The 20,752-nt window shown below is 34.7% G+C and overlaps 2 protein-coding genes and 1 long non-coding RNA gene across 3 annotated transcripts; 2 read left to right on the top strand and 1 right to left on the bottom strand.

The window, feature by feature from the left end:
- Positions 1-3,854: 3,854 nt before the first annotated feature.
- MESR3 (Misexpression suppressor of ras 3) lies at positions 3,855-18,180 on the top strand. Its single transcript, XM_076417635.1, has 6 exons — positions 3,855-4,201; positions 12,921-13,105; positions 14,051-14,235; positions 16,572-16,728; positions 16,789-16,995; positions 17,545-18,180. Exons 2-6 carry the CDS (start codon positions 12,937-12,939, stop codon positions 17,730-17,732), a joined length of 906 nt encoding a protein of 301 aa, XP_076273750.1. The 5' UTR covers positions 3,855-4,201; positions 12,921-12,936; the 3' UTR covers positions 17,733-18,180.
- On the top strand, positions 18,178-19,681 carry LOC143204799 (uncharacterized). The gene is made up of 3 exons (XM_076417636.1): positions 18,178-18,791; positions 18,851-18,934; positions 19,383-19,681. The coding sequence occupies exons 1-3, from the start codon at positions 18,683-18,685 to the stop codon at positions 19,499-19,501; spliced, it is 312 nt and encodes a 103-aa protein (XP_076273751.1). The 5' UTR covers positions 18,178-18,682; the 3' UTR covers positions 19,502-19,681.
- LOC143204800 (uncharacterized) lies at positions 19,524-20,052 on the bottom strand. The gene is made up of 3 exons (XR_013007678.1): positions 19,891-20,052; positions 19,698-19,779; positions 19,524-19,646 (listed from the first exon to the last, which is right to left on the bottom strand). It is a non-coding gene; the product is annotated as an uncharacterized LOC143204800 (long non-coding RNA).
- Between the last annotated feature and the right edge of the window lie 700 nt (positions 20,053-20,752).

Here is a 20,752-nt window from a genome sequence, read left to right as displayed (position 1 = left end):
CGTAATAGTGTTGCATCAGTTTATTATATGTATAAACAATATAAAGATATTTATAATTAATAGGTAATTACACTCTAAATATTCTGGATACAAAAGAAAAATGTCAGGTCATCGAGCTTAAAAAAATCAGGTATCAATTTCATGAAAATATTTTTTGCTATAAAAATCTGCTGGATCCCAGGAGTTACATTTCCAGATATGAAAAAAACTGAATACTGCTTCACTCAAACTGTGTAGTTCGTAATATTTTGCCTCAATCCAAAACGAACCGAACTGGAAGACTTACTAAGTCCTTCTAGTGTAATGATTTCGAGTTTATAACAACTGGTAACATATTTTAATATGGAATGAGCCATCAAATAATAGAATCAGATAAAGTTATAGATAATTTCTTCTTTTCAAATCTAGTTTTTGAGCTGACAAACATTTTCATTCTTGCGCAATGTCTGTAAAAATAGATGTTTTGCTGTTTATTACTCTTTCCCGATGCATTTTTCGCGACCTCCCTGACATGCGACCGATTACGTCAATGATCATTTTTCTCGACTTTAGTTCCAAGAAGACGTAATTCAACGAATACAGCGCATGAAGCAACCACCGCATCGGATCCTGGCGCAACGTTTATCTGCCAGCGAGAATCTTCGCTAAATGTTATTCGAAACAAATCTAAATTGTTTTTAATTGGTTATTGCGAGCGCAAAAACAACAACGTCTGCCGAGCAAATGAGACGTAACCAATCTTTGACAGAGAAAGTTCGACCCAAGAAATTTGACGTCGCTCTTGGGCAGGTGAAGGTGAAACTGGCCATAAAAAATTGTATTTTTTTCCTCTCGTTCGTTTTGATTCATCGATCGGAATCTGTCCATAGTCGGCCGGGGATTGGGGACTTTCTATCCAAATAATTGACAAATTGTTTTTGTTTAAACTACTGGTTTTGATAGAAAGTAAACTGGAAGTACCAGTGCGAAAAACTACCGCGCCTTGTTCATCAACCGTCAGTTTTAACCGAATAAAATGAGAAAAATGGGTGGAGATTGTACCATAGAGAGCTCTAGCAACTAAATAAGACGATAAAATTCGTTCGTAGTGAACTTATCTCATCCTGGTAGGCCAGTAGTAGAAAAAATCGATGAAATTCTTAAATATATTATGGTATATCGACATATTTCATCTCGCGACTTCTCTACGGAATTATAGATCGAGTAGAGATCTAAAATAGTTTTAAATAGTATACATGAAACTATACCAAAAAAATCTCTATCGTTACTGAAATTAAACGCAATTAAACCTTTTTGTAAAATAGTGTCCACAAACGATTCAAAGTGGAACACATACGATAATAATGTGCGAAAACAATCGTGATCAAAGCCAGGGAAACTTCATAAAAGGTTGCATTAGCGCCATGAAGATGATGCTTGGTGTTTGTGGAACTAGAAAAGAATTATTCATCATGAGCTGCTGGGACCTTATGTTACTAAATAATTAATTCGACATAGTACTGCCCACAACTAATGAATGGCGATTAAGAAACGACTAGAACTGATTAACAGGAAAAGTGTTGTCTTTCCTGAAATATATTTTGAAGAACCTTTTGATGCTTTATGTAGTTGAACCTTAGAAAAACCAATTTTTTACACGCCTAATATTAAACTGATGACATTTAGACAAAATAGATTAGGTATCTAAATGCGCGTCCATTTGATTTGCGAAATATCAGCAAGGAAGGGAAATCAATGTCGATGTCGTCCATCATTCACCACCGACACCAGTTTCTATTTTTATTAAAATGTATTGGTCGATACGACAAATACGACAACAACGGCGAACCCCGATGTACGCCAGAGATTTTTAAGGCAACCTGCCTTCCGTTATTAGAAGGAGAATCGATATACGAACGTATTTTTAGTCGGCGAGAGAGGATAGTCTCCGGTTACGAGGGACAGGTTAACTAAACCGTACCGTCTAGGGGAAGGCACCCGCCTAGTGCGTCAGGTCACCGTTAAAAAAGTCTTTGAACGGGTAGGCGGGAGTTTGAAAGCGACCAGACCAAAATGCGGGAAGGGTCGCGAGTTATTCCGACTCGGTTGCGTGGCCACGGACTAAAACGCGTATGTTCGTACGGATAGTTAAATGAAACAAAAACCGGAAACCTTGAGATCATTCGAGAATTTTTAGCAAACCCTGAAACCGTAATTGCAGTATCCGAAGCGGGCACGAAACCGACGACAAATAAGGACAAGACGTCCCATTAGAGTGAGGATATGGCCTGGCCTTTCGGCTATTACTATAAATGCAGGCCGACTAGTCGCCATAATTTTACCGCGAATTCAAGAAAAACGCCGCGCAAATTGTTTCCTTTTATTATGGAGGTCGGCGCTTTAACATAGTTTCCTGCTGGTTTGAGAATTGTTTAATTTTCGCTAAACAATATCCTGATAAAATTGGAATCCGCGCTTTTAAATTTTGACGTTCAGTTCAACTTTTTTCAAATTAAACTTAATTTAACGTTATGTAACATTTCGTAGATATATTTTTATCAAGCAGTTGCTGATAATAATCATTATGAAACTGTTCTTTTTTGAAGGACTCTTTGGTAGCCGCACACGTCAAATATGAATGAAATAAAATGTTTATAGATTATAGACATATTTTCTCTTAGAAATATATTATATATCAATTGATAATTCAATTGATAATCTTTACAATAGTCACTTTCATGATTATTGTAAATATTATTTCTGACAAGTCATTGATTGCCCATATAGGTTACAAAAGTATGCAGTAATCTTGTAAGAATTATTAAGACGAAGACAAAGTACACCAGCAATGTTTTTTCTGCTCTGATCATTTGGTGTGTACACAATAACATAATGTTCCGCTTACTAAATTCCCCTATCCCATTCCATCCTCTCGAAATTGTTAATCCTTACAAACATATAGCAATTTCAGCCTGGACCTTTTCATATTTCGCCGAAAAGTTAGTCAATCAAAGATAAAAATAAATAATGATTACAAGGAGAAGTGTTTGAATTATATGGCGGATGCGGTAAAATCCATCCAAAGATTTTCATTGTTTAACGATTGCGTAAAACACTCGTTATTATTAAACAAAAAATATTTTTACTCGGTTTATTATTAATCCAAATCCAGGCCTTCTCGATCATCATTTCCTTTTAAAAATCAACAAGCAGTTTCAAACACTAAAGTCACGGATCTGTTTCGAAAACAAGGAAATTGGGTTTCGTATGGACTGCAGACGCGGTTTGTCCATCTGCTGAACCTTCCGAGTACCATTTATTTCGGACGATGACTCATGGCTAAGCCAAATAGCACTTTTTATGAAAAAAAAAATGGGTAGATTTTTCGATTGTCTCTAAAAATGAGACAAAGTTACAAGAAATCTTTAACATTTATTTCTGCGCCCTACAACAGTTTTATTTCAGTTTCGCTCGTGATACTGTACAAAAATTGATATTTATTTGAATGCAATATAACAAACCCAGTCGTTCATTTTAAGGTATCGATTTGTTTTTAAATTATTCGTTATTTTAATCCAACAGGTCGTCGTCTTCTTAATCTCCGTCCCATCACGATTTTTTCTTTCAAAAAAATATGAACGACTGTCAATGATCCGGAACAGTTGAATGAAATCAGAGTAAATCTAAAAATAAACCGCGGACTCGGTACTGCGTAACATCCTATATAATAATTATTCCGAGCAACCCTAGCGAGGCAAGCGAAACCGACGAGCTTCGACTGTTAGAGTCGTCGTACGTGCCTGTACGGTATATGACTATATTAATGGACAAAAAGGGCTCTAATCGATCGACTCTAGACGCGGGAGCTCGTCGACGATGCACGCCAACTTTGTCAGGTCAGGTGGTGGATCTGTGAGTAGCGAGTAGAACAACGCCGTCGCCGCAGAGTTTAATCAACCAAGTTTCAGTTCGTGGCACGATCAGGTTTGTTCGCCGAGCGGTCGCATTCGAAAAATTACGAGTGGTGACTTTGGAAGCTCCGCTGCCGCCGCCGCAAGTCCGGGAATCCGCGCCGTGCCGGTGATTCATTGTCGTAGACCAGTTTTAGTGATGCGGGACTCTTAGGCGTTTATTATTATTTTGATTTTCCGTCGTCGTTAAGCCACCCCGGTGGCGTTATGCATTAGGGATAGGTGACGCCACAAAGGGAATTGATTTTTTTGTAAGTAAAACTTCCCGAAAGCAATAGAAATTAAATTAAAATATATTCCGGCGCTTTTTTGAATTTGCGCTGCGGACAATTTAAAATTGATATCAATTTGCTTATATCTGTCAGTAAAACATACTTTTTTCAATTTTTGCTTGTATTTACTTGGTAAAATGATTCCAATTTATTTTTACTTGTAGTTGTATATTAATATATTTTAACTTATTACGGTTCTCTACTTGTCTTAGCTTTAAGTATGATTAATTGCCATTGTTTGATATGAAATTATATTATCGTATTAAGATACTATATTACGAAAAAAACAATCGTCGCATTTCTATATTTATATTTGTTTTACGATAGTAAAACCTACAGTATTACTCGTCTTTTTGTTTGTAGAACTTTTGATGTTATAAAATGTATTATATACGATGATTTTGTATCCTTAATAATCACAACCTTGGACGTATAAAGTAAAACAATGCGAGAAACATGAAAAAATGTCACGTTCTGATAATGCTCGACTTGTCTCGAGGAGTCATTTGATGACACATTTCGTTCAAAAGCACGTTTTCTTGTCACTGGTCAGGTAGTACGAGGTATTCACTAGTGAATCATCGAGATTTGTGACCAGTTATCGTTATGTTTATAACAGTTTTCCTTCCACGTAGATTTTGGGTAACAATTTCGTACGCCCTATAATCCTATCGACAGTTTAAACATAAACAGTGATTGATAGCATTGTAATAATTGTATTAATAGATCAACTAAACAAGCACGCAATGAATAATATTTGTTTGAGACCAGACCGGCCACTTTCCACGTATATACCAACAAACCTTGACGCCAAAAGCCGCATTACATTCCCAACTTATCGGTTATATCGAAATTCGCAGATAGGAATAGATAATGTAATATATATATATATACATATATATATATAGAAACAGAATGATATCAACGCACAATCATTTAAAATATAATAAACCTTGAGAATATATTTTTTGTATATTGAATGAAAATATGAAAAAATCACTCCACAGAAAACAACATAGATAAAGGAAAAAAGTCTACTACAACCACTCACGTTGGCTGAACATACATCAATGTTAATTAACTCGAGTAAGAACTACATTTTTTATTTAAATTGTTGACCTTTGTAAGTATTTTATATGGGATAGTTAGGAAATGCTTTTTTATATATTTGTTTGTCTGCTGATAATGTTATGTATTTAGGATTTAAGCGAGGTAAGTTATCTCCGCACATGCGGGTCTCAAATTATTTTCCGTTAACAATTTTTAGGTAAAATTGAATTTTATTTACTTGAGGGTTCAGTGCGTTTTTTATTTTTACCTCTTAACTTGCCGTTCAGCAGACTCCGAATAACACTATCCTCTCCATTGCTTTGCTTGAATTGTATATTTCCCATAAAAAGCAATGTGTAATTAATACACTTTTTTTTATCCATTGTTTTGAAAGTAACAAAAGCCTGTTCAATATAACTTCCGTAAATTTTCAATTCAACGTCAAATTTTCATGAAATTTTCACACGTGTCATTTGAAGGTTGGGATTATTAAGTTAGATATCGAAAGATTAGGATGAGACGCTGTCTGTATGTCGGTTTTATGTCTTAGTTTGAAATCAGATATTAAAGAAGAAATATTAACATTGTAGATTCGAATTCAAAGTTTCAAAAAATCGACTTTCAATCCACTAGTTTGTCAATTTATGTTATATTTAGGATGACAGATAATATTTCAGTGTTCGTATCCAGCCGTTTTCATAAATAAATGAATATAAAAGCAAAGAACTGTGACGGGAACGTTAGTAGGATATCGCGTTTTTGACAAACCGTACACGAAACTCCATTGTAACAGTCACCGCAAACTTTTAACGTGTAATAAGGCAATTTATAAAATATTATTAAATAGATATTTCGATTCGAAACTATATCGATCCTTAAACAACGACGGACCACGATTGCTTGTGATATTAGTGCAGGCTTTATGTCGAACAGACAATTCGAAGCTTTTGAACAATAACCATTAAATGCCATAACATTTGATATCAATTCGAATTGTCGAGCTAGCGTCGATGATGACAAGACGTATGACCATGATTACCAACTTATCGCGAACAATAAAAGGAAACACGGATTTTTATGTTTGTTGTTAAGCATCGTGTTATTCCTCAAATCTTTTAATGAAGAAATTGTAAAAGACAATACAAATAATATGGACTATCTATGAGATTTTTAGTAGAGTTGTAGATCTCCTAATATAGTTTGATTGCTAATTTATTTATTCAACATTTTTTTCAGTAAACATTCATAAATTATTTTGAAAACGTTGACTATTCTTACAAATAGTGGAATTGTATTTCCAAATTTGATAATGGCGCAAAATTTATAGAGCACTTCGTGAATCTTTTTTCATTAACATTTACCGAATACATTAAATTACCGCATGGTATGTAAAAAATGACACCCTCTATAATAAATCTAAAAGGTAAACGTGAAAATCGCTGAAAAAATGCATGAAAAAGGTTTCTCAACGCCGGAGCCCAGAAAGGACAAAGGAAATTGGTGTACAATCACTTGTCGCGTTTATTTCGACCAATGCAAATCCGTCGTCGGTTATTATGGAATGTTATTTGAAAGTTTCGGCTAGGTATGGTTTTAATGATACATTTTTTGGGCGCATGTAATTACATTTGTACGTGTACACTATTTCGTCCTCTTAAAAGCGTAGTATCGCGAAGCGGGGGACCGAATATACGGTCCCATTACCATTAACAGTTAAAAGCGAAACCGCACAGTGTCGATAGAAGATGAGCAACGATCAACGCGGCTTCATTGTCCATTTTTCACGCTTGAATCTCGGCCGTGATTGGTGAATACAACAGAAACGTTTACGACACGTTGTTTCTTTCATTTTCTTACTAAATAGTCGAAGTAAAACCCGTCCAGCTGCGGTTAGGTTTGCGTTTTATATTCGCACAGGAATTGTCACGTATTACAATGATAAATCATTTACCTATTCCGTAACACGAAAAATATTTATGTATTTTTACTACAATTAATTCCCCTTATTGGATGTTGTTAGTTTTCATCGATATTCGATGACCAACAACGTTATTTTATCGATGACGCAATCTTTTTATGGGATTGAATCTCTCGAGCTGAAAGATTAATAAAAATTGAAGCGCTTATACGCAAAACAAATTGCGCGTTACGTATTGTTTTAAATGTAGAACTATATAGTTAAAAAAAACAGGGAAAACGTTCGTGCTTTTTTTGTTTCTGTAAATCCTAATGAACCCGGTACAGTTAAAAATCGATACTAATACCAGTAATGTATTGTTCGACAACCAGATTGGCAACCTTGATTTTTACACACCATTGTATCATAAGTTTTTGGGCTGGAACAAGGAGAATGTTTGTGGCAATGTTTAACACCTAGTTATGTCAGATTTGGTTAGCTCGAGATTGTTTCGGACGACTGTTACGAAGTGCGAAGAGCAAATATTTGCGAGAGGCTATTGTTGTTGTTATTGACCTTCCATTAAGATTCTGACTGGGATATTTATTCTCTTTTCTCGGGAACTAAATATAAGGCTTTAAAGTAATATCTCTACTAGTACTTATTCAATGAAGCTATTCTATAACAGTCCAACCGTTGTTCGTTTGTCTTTTAAAAGGTGTAAAATTTACTAAAAATATGTTTTGTTGAAAATCACTTGGTTGAGTTTTTCTCCAAAAAAAAACAGCAGAAGTTCTACAGTGACCAAAAATGTCATAGATCAAAAGGGCACATATATCTTTGCTTAATGTTATATGAAATAATTGTTAATTCTCCAACCCATTATTTATAAACACTTCACATACTCTAATTGGTCATTGTTTTTTGTAGTCATAAATACCAGCTGCAACATTTTCATAAAGATGAATCATAAATAAAAACATATGCACGACATGTTTATATATCTGGGTTTTTCTTTAGCGCTGTCTTTCTTTTTTTAACAAAATGCCTGCGATATTTGTCACGTTTTATCATCGATAATTTCCTGTCAACGACGTCGCTAATATCAAGTACTGCTCACTCATTAAATCGCGCTAATAACCCGTTTCATAACAATCGTCTTCAACAGCTGTTGATTTGTCGCCGTCACACAAAAGCCAAAAAGGACTTTTCGCGATGCGATCTGAAGAAGACAACGACGACGACAGAATGGCCCAACAAAAATGCAGACGAAAAGAAAGACGTGATTACCGCGGCGGTTCAGCGAATTCTTCGGACGATACAGGTTTTCAGTTTTTTCGGGGCGGGCACGAATTGCACGGACGGTCGGATTTTGTCCGAGAACTTGCAGTTGGGACCGATCGGATATTATCTCGTTACGTTTCGTTTGATTGTCTCCTATTACAGTTAGGTCGGTGTTCAATTGGGTCATCATCTATAGAAATCGAGGCGATATCTTGGTCCACATCGCAGAAGGAAAAATAGCTCAGTATAATAGATATTTATCGTGCTTTTTTTAAGTATGATAACTCATAGAATACAACTGATAGAAATTAAGTTTTCTTTGGTATATAACATTATGGCATTATACTATTTCTCATTTTTAAAGAACTAAACATATTTCATAGACTGTTATTTTTCACACGCATAGTGTGGCTTCACTGAATATTTTTTAACGACTAAATTACTTATCCCTCAATCTTAAATTTAGAATAGAAATTATTAATGAATTACGTAGAAGGCTTTTGATGACTCATCGACTAAGTGAGGTAGACGAGGTAACAAAAAGGTGCAATATAAAGGAAGAGATGCATTATTTTTTTGGGATACGAAAGCTGACGATTTAAAGCCCAAAAATTTCTCATGACGTTATTAGTTTAGAGAAGAATGTTTGAATAGTGCCTATTGTAGTAACTTGTATAACGTTAAGATAATGACCATTATTGTATCTTGTCGTTTCTTTATATTTTATTTACCAATAAGTAAAAGTATTTCTGACAAATTTCTTTTCAAATTGTGTTTATGTCGAGCTTAATTTACTGAACATCCGTTTTTTGTTTAGAAATAAAACAAGGCCATTTCAAAATAGTGTCGTTGTACTCGGGAATGTATATGGTCTTCTGGTTGCACACAGGCACATTTGCGCCACGTGTATGGCTTTCAACGCAATGAAAACCGATCACTTAACTACTTTATATGTTTCTAACATTCCCAACTTATTTACATTCTGTAATTAGTATTTTAATGAAGGTATTTGTCTTTTTCCTAGTGTCGTCAAACAAGTTCCAGTTTATTTACGACTACTCTTATATTTTTAGAGGTTGGCTTATTAATTTCGCTATAAACGATTTCTGTTTGAACAACGCCGTTCCTATTTCGCCTGTTCCAGTCTATTTACCGAACAATATTGCCTCTCCCTGAGCCAGCGCTAATCGTCGACGATGATTAAAACTGTACCGATTTTTTAAAAGATGCTTATCGTCGCAACTGTTGCATAACTGTACCGAAACATGTGTAATTACGCGGTGTGGTGCAGGCGGTCCCATTCCCCAGTCAGTCGGTCTTTGACCGAATGTGACCATCGCTAGGTGCAAAGGGCCGAGGAAACCTCGTTGCTCTTGCAAATACGTGTATATATATGTAGATGTGGGTAAAGTTGTTTCGCGACCATAAAGCAAATTTGCATAATCGCTTTCTGCTCGAAGAAACTCAACAGTTCTTCTCTGAATTTTTCTGAAGAATACGTCGGATCCGCGGCTAATACGGCTCTGGAAATTTTAAGGAACCAGTGTCTTCGTATCTGGTCCAAATGTGATGAATGATGTTTTTGCAATATGAGGTTAAGGGTACGATCGGCAAGGACGGTTGAAAAAGACATGTTGACGTTGGATTGGCAATTATTCCTTAACAAGACTTATTGGAATCCGGACAAGTCATCAAAGGGGAACCGAAGTTCCTCAGTACTTGAAGGTACTGCTCAATAATTTTTTTATTGGCAGATGGTGAGCCGAAAGAAGCTTTTTGAAGAAGGAAATAACGCGCAAAACATATACATATATTTGATTCATCTGAAATGAGGTCATCTTACACTTTTATGAGAGATGTTCCGATAGCGGGTGATGTTCTGATAACGAAACGCTGTTGTTAATCTTTGAATTGCCACACATTCAACTCATACGGGTATTTCATAATCCTACCAGATAAATATTTAGTACTTGGTAATAATATTATTTTAAACTTTGTCATGACTGCAGTCGAGTTTATTTAATATTGCTACAGTGATATACATTGTGAGATGAAAATCGTAATAAATTGATTTGATGACTCACTTAGTCCTCTCTGGTTTGGTTAGCTCTTTCAAGCGACGCCGAGAAAGACGAAACGAAGATGTACATAATTTTAATAATTCAAGTTCAGTGCCCCTCAACATTCCAATTTGTCCTTTTAAATTACTCCATGAGAATTTTAATTAGGCTTAAATAATACCATCATATACATACGCGGTCTTTAATGGCTTTAAACGGTCACTGTCTCTACAACTGTGAAACGGCCTTTTATTTTTTAACAGTTTGGTATAAAACAGCCGTGTATTATACATGTCTTAGATGCGTGAAATACAAATCTACGTTTGGGCATGAGAAGTTTATCCAACACTGTAATCACCATTACTTGCCAATATTGAAAAAAAAATGAAGAAATTAAAAGAGATAAGACATTTTCTCGTTGGGTTTTTTCGATTTTTTTTCTCAAGTCTTTAATACTATGGTGTTCAATCGTCTTCGATAATGATACAGAACTTTTTGAAAACAGAAATGATGTTTTTAACTGCTTGAACAAGAGGGTTATTTTTATGGAAAAGTAAATAAACTATAACTAAACACGCTTCAGCGATGAAAGGCTTATTTCTAATTTTTCGAATTTAATTTAATAAAATCACGATTCTCTTTAAAAAGATGAAATATTAAAATGTCTACTGTTTACTTTTACTGTTAAGGGATAGATGATGATTTTCGAACTTATTGAAGAACCTAATATATAATAAAGTGGGAGATTAGCTCGGAATGGTGTCTATATGATAAAATTGATAGATCCGATATTCTTGCGTGTTATAGGTTACAAAGTACACATGCACATATCGTGTTATCAGAGGGTAATAAAGCAGATTGCATAACGGCAATATTATATCGATCGACAGAAGAGAGCAAGTTAAAATATTAAAACGCTCGGAGAATGTTTTGTTCGATTTTTTTATCCTGGTATCTCGATCTACGAGGTATATAACAACGTAGAGCTCAAGACATCCGATATTGACCTGCCCTTTCTTTTTAGCGTTGTTTACCCAAGACATATCCATCAAACTAAATTGTCGTGGCGTTTTTCTATCTCAAACTTATCGATTTATTGTTTATTTTTTTCGCTAGGCTGCAGCAGTGTAAACAAATTACGAAATGGCGAATTTACATAGACATTTTGCAACGGTAGCACATTACAAAATAAATTACCCGCATGTCGATAATTATATTGATCTAGTTTTTCCTGTCGCGAGAATGTTTTCTAAAAAACGACCGAGCAATGGCAATGTTTTCTTCTTCGTCTTCTTTCCGTAGAAGTTATATTAGAAACTCGTCTCCATTAACCAAATTGAGTTAATTTCAGAAATATCAACGTTTTAATTGTTTTTCCATTCGTTGTACACTTTACCTATAGGTCGAATAAAAGTGTGAGCGAATTCACTTTCTCGTCCACTTGCAGGACGACCTATAAACCAGAGCTTTTTCCTAAAACACATGAGATAACACAAATGACTTCATCGCGTTTCCAACGCAGGAGAAGAAACAAATGTGCATTTTGAGACCCAGATATTGTGGGATTCGATTTTTTCAGTCGTTTTTCGTACTACTGACCTCAAATTTGTATCGCCACAAGCGAAAAGAAGAAAGTAATTTCTCCTTGTCCAACAAGTGCTGATGTCGCGTCATGTATATATGTTTTTTAGTAAATAACGTGTATTTTGAATAATGTTTATGTGGGCTTCGATCGTTTCCTATATCGAGCGAGATTTGACGTACGTAAGGCTGGGAGAAAAAGCAGGTTTTCCTAAGCGATACGTATGATATATCAATGAGGTCAGACCTCAGTCAAAAGCTATTGTACTATGAATATGAAGTTAAGGAATTATACTTTTACCAGAAAAATTATAAAAATAGATAGAATAGAAGATTTAACGATTAACGATTTAATGTGTCTATGATTAATACGAGTGAACAGCAAGAACAAATGGATAAGACATTCGGTAATGGTGGAAGAAGATCGCTGAAGAACTACTCATGTGTTTTAAAAGTTCGTGTCGGCTATAATAACCGCACAACTTACGTAACAAAATAGATCTTGTCTCACGACAAGCAAGCGTTGCATCTCCAATTTGTTCTGCAGTTTCCTGGGTCTCTATATTATACTTTCACCGGTTGACAGGAAGAATAATTAGATATATTCGCGAACGATATAGCGAACCGAATTCTAACAAATCGGTCGGAGTCGTACAGGGGACACTCGTTTCAATATTAATGACCAACAATGGTAAACGTTGCCTGACTTTATATCGTGCTAATTAGACTAGACCAACTTTTAAGTCACCGGTATACAAGCGGTGCTTTTAACAACGACTAAGTCACGGCTGTTTCTTTCTACTAATTATTTTATGTTTGCTTTTAGACTTAGAAGATTTTTGATGATGGAAACTACTGAAACTTACGCTTATTCGCACTCGTATGCCCCTCCGCCTTCCAAAACTGCCGAGAAAGATGTCCAATACCCTTCGAGTCGACTATCGGAAAAATATGATTCCTATCAAGATTTTCTTTACAGAAATCAACTAAGACGACGGCTATCATCCACAGGTACGACGAAACTTTCTATTCTTTCTTCCACATTCTCCTATCGTTAACTTTCCTTCTTACTTCCTCTTCTCTCATGGTTTTATTAGTGTTTTTATAACCGCATTTTATTTTATTATAGCTGTTTCCTTTTATCTTTTATATATATTTATCTATTTTTACTTTTTGTAACTCTGATACTTGGATATTTAAAACTGTTTCATTTTATTTGTTATACTGTTTTTATTACTGTTTCCTCCATATTCATTCTCAGTTTTAGGCCTTCTGATATTAATTCTTTAGATTTTTTGTAGTATATGAATTTTCTTTTATGTTTCTTGCTATAATTTCTATATTAAGGTTGAGGAGTGTGACCAGACGCGAATCCTCCTGATTACACCTCCATTAATTGGTTTCATTCTTTTGTGTTATAATACAAGTTTAATTAGGGTTAGTGCCATCAGTAGATAAACCAATTCGTTGTAATATTTCCAGTAATATAACTCTATTTATTGAATCGAAATTCAACATTTATTGTATAAGTTGTCAATTTTCCAATTTCAATCTTGTTTTTTTGTGTGTATCTTTTGTATTTTTGTATTTTGCTGAATCAGAATCTTCTGCATCCTTATTTCCTTAATTCCTACATAGAAATTTTAAGTCATTTATCTTCTTCGCATATTTTTTTAATGAGTCCTTTATTTTCTGTTTTTCCGCTGTCATCTGCACTCGATTTGGACTGACCTATTTTATAACATTGAGTTGAAACAATATTATATAGATATTAACATCTAATCTAGCAAAGTTATATATATTTCTGTTATCAGTTTGGTAAACATGATATCACTACTTTAAAAAATATTGTTATCTATCATTAGAATTGTAATAAAAATGAAAGTTATTTGTCCTATAAATCTCGAATCTCCCGAAAAATGAACGGTACGAAACCAAATCGTATATTGTTGGCAGGGGAGAACAGTGCCGATTCGAGCACGACAACCTCCGGAAGTACCTACAGTGAACACGATGGCAGCGAGGGTAGAGCAGACAGCGAGGCATCCTCTGACATACAGGACAGGAAACAGTCCGAGGGACAGATTGCCGAAATGGAAAGGCAAAAGGTGGAAACCTTCTTCAAGGGATTAAAGACACAGGTACCAGTGATTTTTGTATATTTTAAAATCATTTATTATGTATACACATTAATGTGTGTATTTAGGTGATAAAATAATGGTCGACATTATCAACGTTAATTTCTTTAAAATGCTTTGTTTAAATTGTCTCAAATTTTCTAGAAAAGGCTTTAGTTTGGAACGGAACTGTTTCGGTTTCATGATTAACTTTTAATGACCGGAACTATCAATGAGTCTAATTGAATATCGAGAACTACAGTAATTTACGGTAGTGATTCATTCGAGATAAAGCTGAGACACTTGGATTTGTCTGAGCAAACACGCATTGTTATTATACATAAATTGATTATGTAAATATGCACTTCATCGATGTATATACACTCTCAAGGCAAATTTTATTGATATATATATACACTGCCGCTTTCAAACCATCAACTTTGATTGGAAACAAACATATGGCAATTCATTAATACGTAACCCAAACCTTCAATGAAGAATGACGCGGAGTCTAAAGCACAAGTTCAGCCACACAGATTCTCAAATGTTATATCTCTGATCATCAGTTTAATAAGATGAAAGTTCACAACAAAAATCTGACGATACGGTATGTTACAAGAGGAAGGGTGTCTAAAAGAGCAAGCAGCACTTGCAGTGTTGTTTGGATGACATTTCAGCTGACATAAGCATAAGTATTAAAACCAGTGTGAACCTATATGTCAACGCTTCGTGATATATTAGAGACGAATGCATCCACAGCTAACTAAAGGTATCTAGTATCAGCGAATTACTTATTTTTTTACTAGATAATAACAAACGTACACAGGATATAAACAAAAGAAAGACATAACAATGTCGGAGTGGTGATGAATCAGTTTCTAATGAAATCGTAAATTCTCATTGCACCGGATTGTGTTCGCTAAATCGAGAACTAGCCGACAGCCGCGGTATAATGGAAAAGTCACGTCCTAAACGTGCCCGTTACGATTTGTAAACGACCATTTTTTCCTTTGTGTGTGTGAGTGTGCGTCAGATTTTTCGATGTTTTACGACACACGAGACCTGCAATGATTCTAGTTGGATCACGTTTCTTATACGAAACAATTTTCATAAATTTGCATGCTTGGTAGCGAGCAAAATTACAAACTCATGTCCGTTCAGTTGAAAGTTAGCTGAAAAGTCACACTGTAGTACGCGGCAAAACGGTTATCGTTATCTTGTCACTGAAACGTTTAACGGTTATTTTGCGTCAATATTTGACTAACAGATAAAATGATCATATCTTCCTGCAAAATATTTTTACATATTCGGATATTCGGATATTTTTCGTATCTAATGAAAGAAAAGTTTATTTTCCTTCGTTAATTATTGTTAATATATTTGTGAATATATCAGAGCATAAAATTGTGTGTTCAATCTGCGTAAGGCCGTCGTAAAAAGTTGGGATTTTTTCAAGTTTATGTAAGTGTGCCGAGTCGGTTGGATATGAACGGCACTGGAGCGTATCACTGCTATTTCTTTAGAATAACTACTTTAATTCTTTTCACATTAGAAAAAAAACAAAACATAGTTTTTCCATTCCCACCACATTACACGACAATGAACAATTGGATATGGGGTTTTTCTTCGCTACTGGATCGGAAGAAAAAAACTATTATGTTGAAATACCTGTAAATAAACACTATTAACATTGTTTGATGGTGTTTTTTGCGGATATTTAAGATTTTAATTACAGGTGACGGCATACATTATTATTTATAGCTCTTTTTTTGGTCTAAACTTAGCGGCACAAATTTTAGTTTTTTTTCAAATATGCAATAAAATATTTTTGCTAATATAAAAAACTGCTCTTCAAAATTCTAGATCATTACTTTTGACGACCGACTATTTCTTAATGTACCGAACCATATTGAGAAATAGATATCGGCGAAAGGCATGTTTATATATTTAATCTATATTCAGTTGTATTTTGCACAACTAAAACATGCAAACTACATTCTTTTAAGCAACCGAAATTTCCAAATTTGCGATAAAAATATTCCGTACGGCGTTTGCATTTTTATGTGGCATTACTGGCGTGTAGAAAACAACAAAAAAAACGATTTAATTGACTTGTTTTTTATGTTAATTGCTGCCGCTCGATGACTAACTAACATTGTCGACTCGATTCACCGACCGATCGTTACCACAATTTAGCGTGTTTTTACGTTTCGAATTCTGATCAGCACCTGCTGCATTTTATGAATGAGCTCAACTAAGGCCGCAAAAAATCGAAGCTAGGACACACATCAAGGTTTCGAAGCATTTCGGTGTCGTTTGCCCCATATTTTCAATGCGTTTCATGATAACCTTGTTTCCAGATATACGTCAGCGATTCGTTAGCGAACCTGTACACAAGAATACCGACCGATCAGGACTGGCAACTGAAATACACAGGAATTCCGGTGATAATTTTAGATTACGGTCAAGCCAGGGCAAGAGATAAGAGGAAAATCCAAATAGCTTTGGCCGAGAGAGGTGAGCAATCTGGAAACGACCATGATGTTTCGATATTTTCATGGCTTTTTCGATTTGCAGGAACTTGCTTTATGTTATGGTCGGACACCATCGATAATTTGTCGTCGTACAAAGTGGAAAGCCCTGCCTTTCACACGATGCGCTATTCCAGCGATCACACGATGCAAGTCGGCTTCAGCTTCGATATGACATCGGCCGCCGAAAGAATGTGGACTCATATCGAACAATTAGTGTCTTGCCCCGAAAACATTTCCCTCTCGACACCAGGTAGGTTAATCTCCTTTGCCGCTGGTCACGCTGTATTTCAACGCCAAAAACGTTGATGGTTCTTTTATATAATTTCTTCTGCTTAACATCCAAACCGATATACGTTCTATAACGTACGATTTGTTGGAAAACCCATGTAGTTTTCCCGTCTTATCACGAACACACAAACAAATGCAACAAAGTCAATAACAGTTCGTGATAAGAAGACGTGTTCCGTGGGCACAGCAAACACAGGGCTCGTTATCGTATTCGTTTTTTCTGTTTGTATTGAGTTTTATTATAATTACAACGACCGGTGATTCACTATTTACACTGATATTAAATTATACGGATCCCTATCCTAATTTACAAGCTTCTGGTTCAAATCTATTCGTCACATATAAAGTCACTTTCCAAATAATAGACGTATCGCCATTCATGGTTATAACTCAAGTTACCATCCGTTGTTATTGTAAATTTTGTATGTTTATACTTGAATTAAGTATCCTTTTATATTCAACACATATATATATTCGAAGAGTTTTCACGGCCATGTTTTAAATGTTACAGGGAAAAAGAAGAAGAAAAAAGAAAAAGTGGAAAAGCCGCTGCCATTGCCACCCAAGAGTCACATATCCCAACCTTGCTGCTTCCAGCACATAACCTCGGTGGATAAAGAAGACACTGAGCGATATTATTCGCTCAAAGAACTGCTTCCCAGGAACGTGGGAGTTTTAAACCATCAGCTACCAAACTAACCGCGATCTCCTTAAATACCGCACATCGTACTAGTTGTTTCAGATATCCAAGTAGGATTAGGAATGTGCAAAATAAGTTTAAATACAAAAGAGATCAACCAGAAAGAATCCTTTAAAAGGACCAAACAATACTGATCCATTATTAACGCGCAGACAGTTATGGAATAATCCGTCCCATCACCTTCGTTGTTCCGTACATACAGTTGGAAAATAACATTCCCCCCTTTCCCAAATGAAAGACATTTGTCGGTTTTATTTATCATAAAACTTGTGTGCTTTTATGTCGGACTGAATAGCGATATGCCAATATGTTATTTTTAATTGTTACTTAAATGCTTTATAACATTGAAAATATGAATAATTATTATCTATTAAATGTCGACGCAGTTACGTGCGAGACAATGTATTTTGTAAATATTTAATAATGAAATAAACTATTTATACCAGAGTTGGTTTGATTGTGTCTTGTTTGCTTGGTAATTTCAATAATAGAAGGAACCAAATACTTTTTGTGTCTCAAATACGAAGTACTCTAGTTATATTCGAGTCTCGGTAACGCTACATATTCGATCATCACTTGACGTATTTAATAGAAAGTTTGACATTTTAACTATAACCATTTTCAATATATAATTTAATATTTAAAGGGCATCTGTGACTTTACAAAACGTAAAAAGTAAGAGTATCAATGGACAAGATTTTAAAGGTAATGTTCAATGACAAATTAATATATTACATACGACACTAGTGATTGAAGGGCAAGTTTGAAAAGTATGTTAACGGTCTCTTATCCATACTTTTCGCTATGACCGCGTATTCCGTTCCGTTCTTGCGTTACTCGATTATTGAACTCGTAATCGAACATCGTTATCGGAATAGTTGTTATTGCTTCTTGACCTCTTGCGATAACGATTTTTACGTACCCATCAGTGAGTTCCCAGAGAACAAATATGGAGGAAACGGGATTTTTAAAAGCAACAATCGCTTTTCTGTTTATACTGGCGATAGCGTGTGATTGTGTTGCTCGACCCGATGATACGCAAGTTGCGAATGACTCAGGTAAAAACTGTCAGGGATATTTGAGAAGGACTTGTACAGATAATGTTCGCTTGTTGCAGAAAACTCGGGCACTACGCAGAGATCGCGACTGATTTATAAATCTCGCCAGGGAGAATTAAACGACAGTTCAGATGAAGTGATAGGTAATTTCCAAGATAGACTAGAAATTTTAATGCAGTAAAAGCTCCTTATTCGCAGTCAGTAATATGCAAAAGGAATACATTCCAATATTTCAAATTATAATTAGATAAATCTAAATCAAATTAATGTATCAACAAGATGGATGAACCTTTATTTTATAAACAACTCATTCACAATCAACAATCACCTCAACTCAAGATTCACAGACGAAATCAACACGATTGAACCCAAGAAGTCAACGCTCGTTGAATATTTTTTCCATAAATAAAATATATTTTCAATCTCTGATTTGATATCAAATTTACAGAATAGTGAAAACAATAAAAAGAAAACCGTAAACAAGGGACTTCTACTGCATTCTTAAATTCGCTTTTCGCTTAGACTGTCTTTTAAACAAACCTAGCTTATATTTCACATATAAATTACTTAGTGTTACTTATTATTTTGCAGTGGAACATGGTATTGTAATTAACAACAGAAATATTGGAGAGGCTAAATGCAAGCCGGGTTATATAAAAATCAATGGTAAATGTTGGAAAACCGTAACAATAAAAGATAATCCAACTTAAAGGAATAAATAAAAACGGCTACCCCCTTTAACAAATGTTTATTGTTTAAAACTAGCAAAAAACAGAACTACTCTATAAATCATTAAGACGAAATGAGCAAAACCACCACTTTTTTATAAATTTTCGGCTAAAGTTAATGTTGTCGCTGAAATAAAACATACCTTAGTAAAGTTTTGACAATTTTTTCTATACCTACATTTTTCTACGCCCTCTATACGTTTTTTGTCGCAAGGATCGCTTCCATCTTCGTGTTCGTGGTGCTTAACCAACTCCTTAATCTATAAAATCAATCAAGTCTATTTAAAACATTCCTTACGACAACCGATGAATTAAAATACGAATATTTTTCATGTTCGCACTAAGACAATGTTTAATACTATTTAACTTACCTTGTGAAAACCGCAATGAGTTTCGTCGTAAATCACTTTGAAGCCCTGCTCTACACCCTGTTTAATTTTATCCCATGTAGTCGGTTCGGTTGTTTCCTCCGCTCGTCCCTCGATCTTCACAATAAGGAGACACAATATAAAAAACGCGATTAGTTTAGACATTGTGATCGTCGTTCTCTGTAAATGTATATGCGTTAAAATATAGAACAACAATATGTTTTGTGTGCAAATTGTTTATAAAATAAAATATTTTCTGCTGTACGCTGGACTGTTATAGATATTCGTCTTAGTCACAGAGCACTATATAATTAATTTTTCTAACATTTTAACATGAAAGAAAAAATTACAGTTGAAATATATTTACATAGATTTTTAATTGTCATTTCGAACGATTCTCATTACAGTTTTAAGAACTATCATCAAGTAATTTTAAACAGAATACTGTTACTATTTTTAATATACTTTTAATTATAATCCATAGAAACGATTTTATTAATTTAATTCTCTGCTACATTGACTCAAAAATGTAATACTTGTCAATAATTGAAAAGTACACTCAGTTAACTAAAGAGTGCGAAGGAAAAAAGAGTTTCATGGCACCATTCCCGCGAAGGTTAATTAAATCCTTCCCACAAGAAATAAATGCGAATGCTTAAAGTGGGTCATATCTTTTTCAATAACAAGGTTGGTTTTAGTTAATGCCGACGTAGTTAGCATGCAGTGAATGAGATTTCCGTTTTGCGGATACAATAAATGTGCAAATTGTTAGCAAACAAATTTAACTTGATTCAATTTCAAACAAACTTAACTTTGTCATATTTCCGAATAAAATTTATGTCATAATCAAAAAGCATGCAAATTA

Source organism: Rhynchophorus ferrugineus, unplaced genomic scaffold (genome assembly GCF_030347505.1).
Source record: "Rhynchophorus ferrugineus isolate W39M unplaced genomic scaffold, kcgeb_rfMv2 rfM11, whole genome shotgun sequence".
Lineage (NCBI taxonomy): Eukaryota > Metazoa > Arthropoda > Insecta > Coleoptera > Curculionidae > Rhynchophorus > Rhynchophorus ferrugineus.
This window is presented reverse-complemented; position numbering and strand designations above follow the sequence as displayed.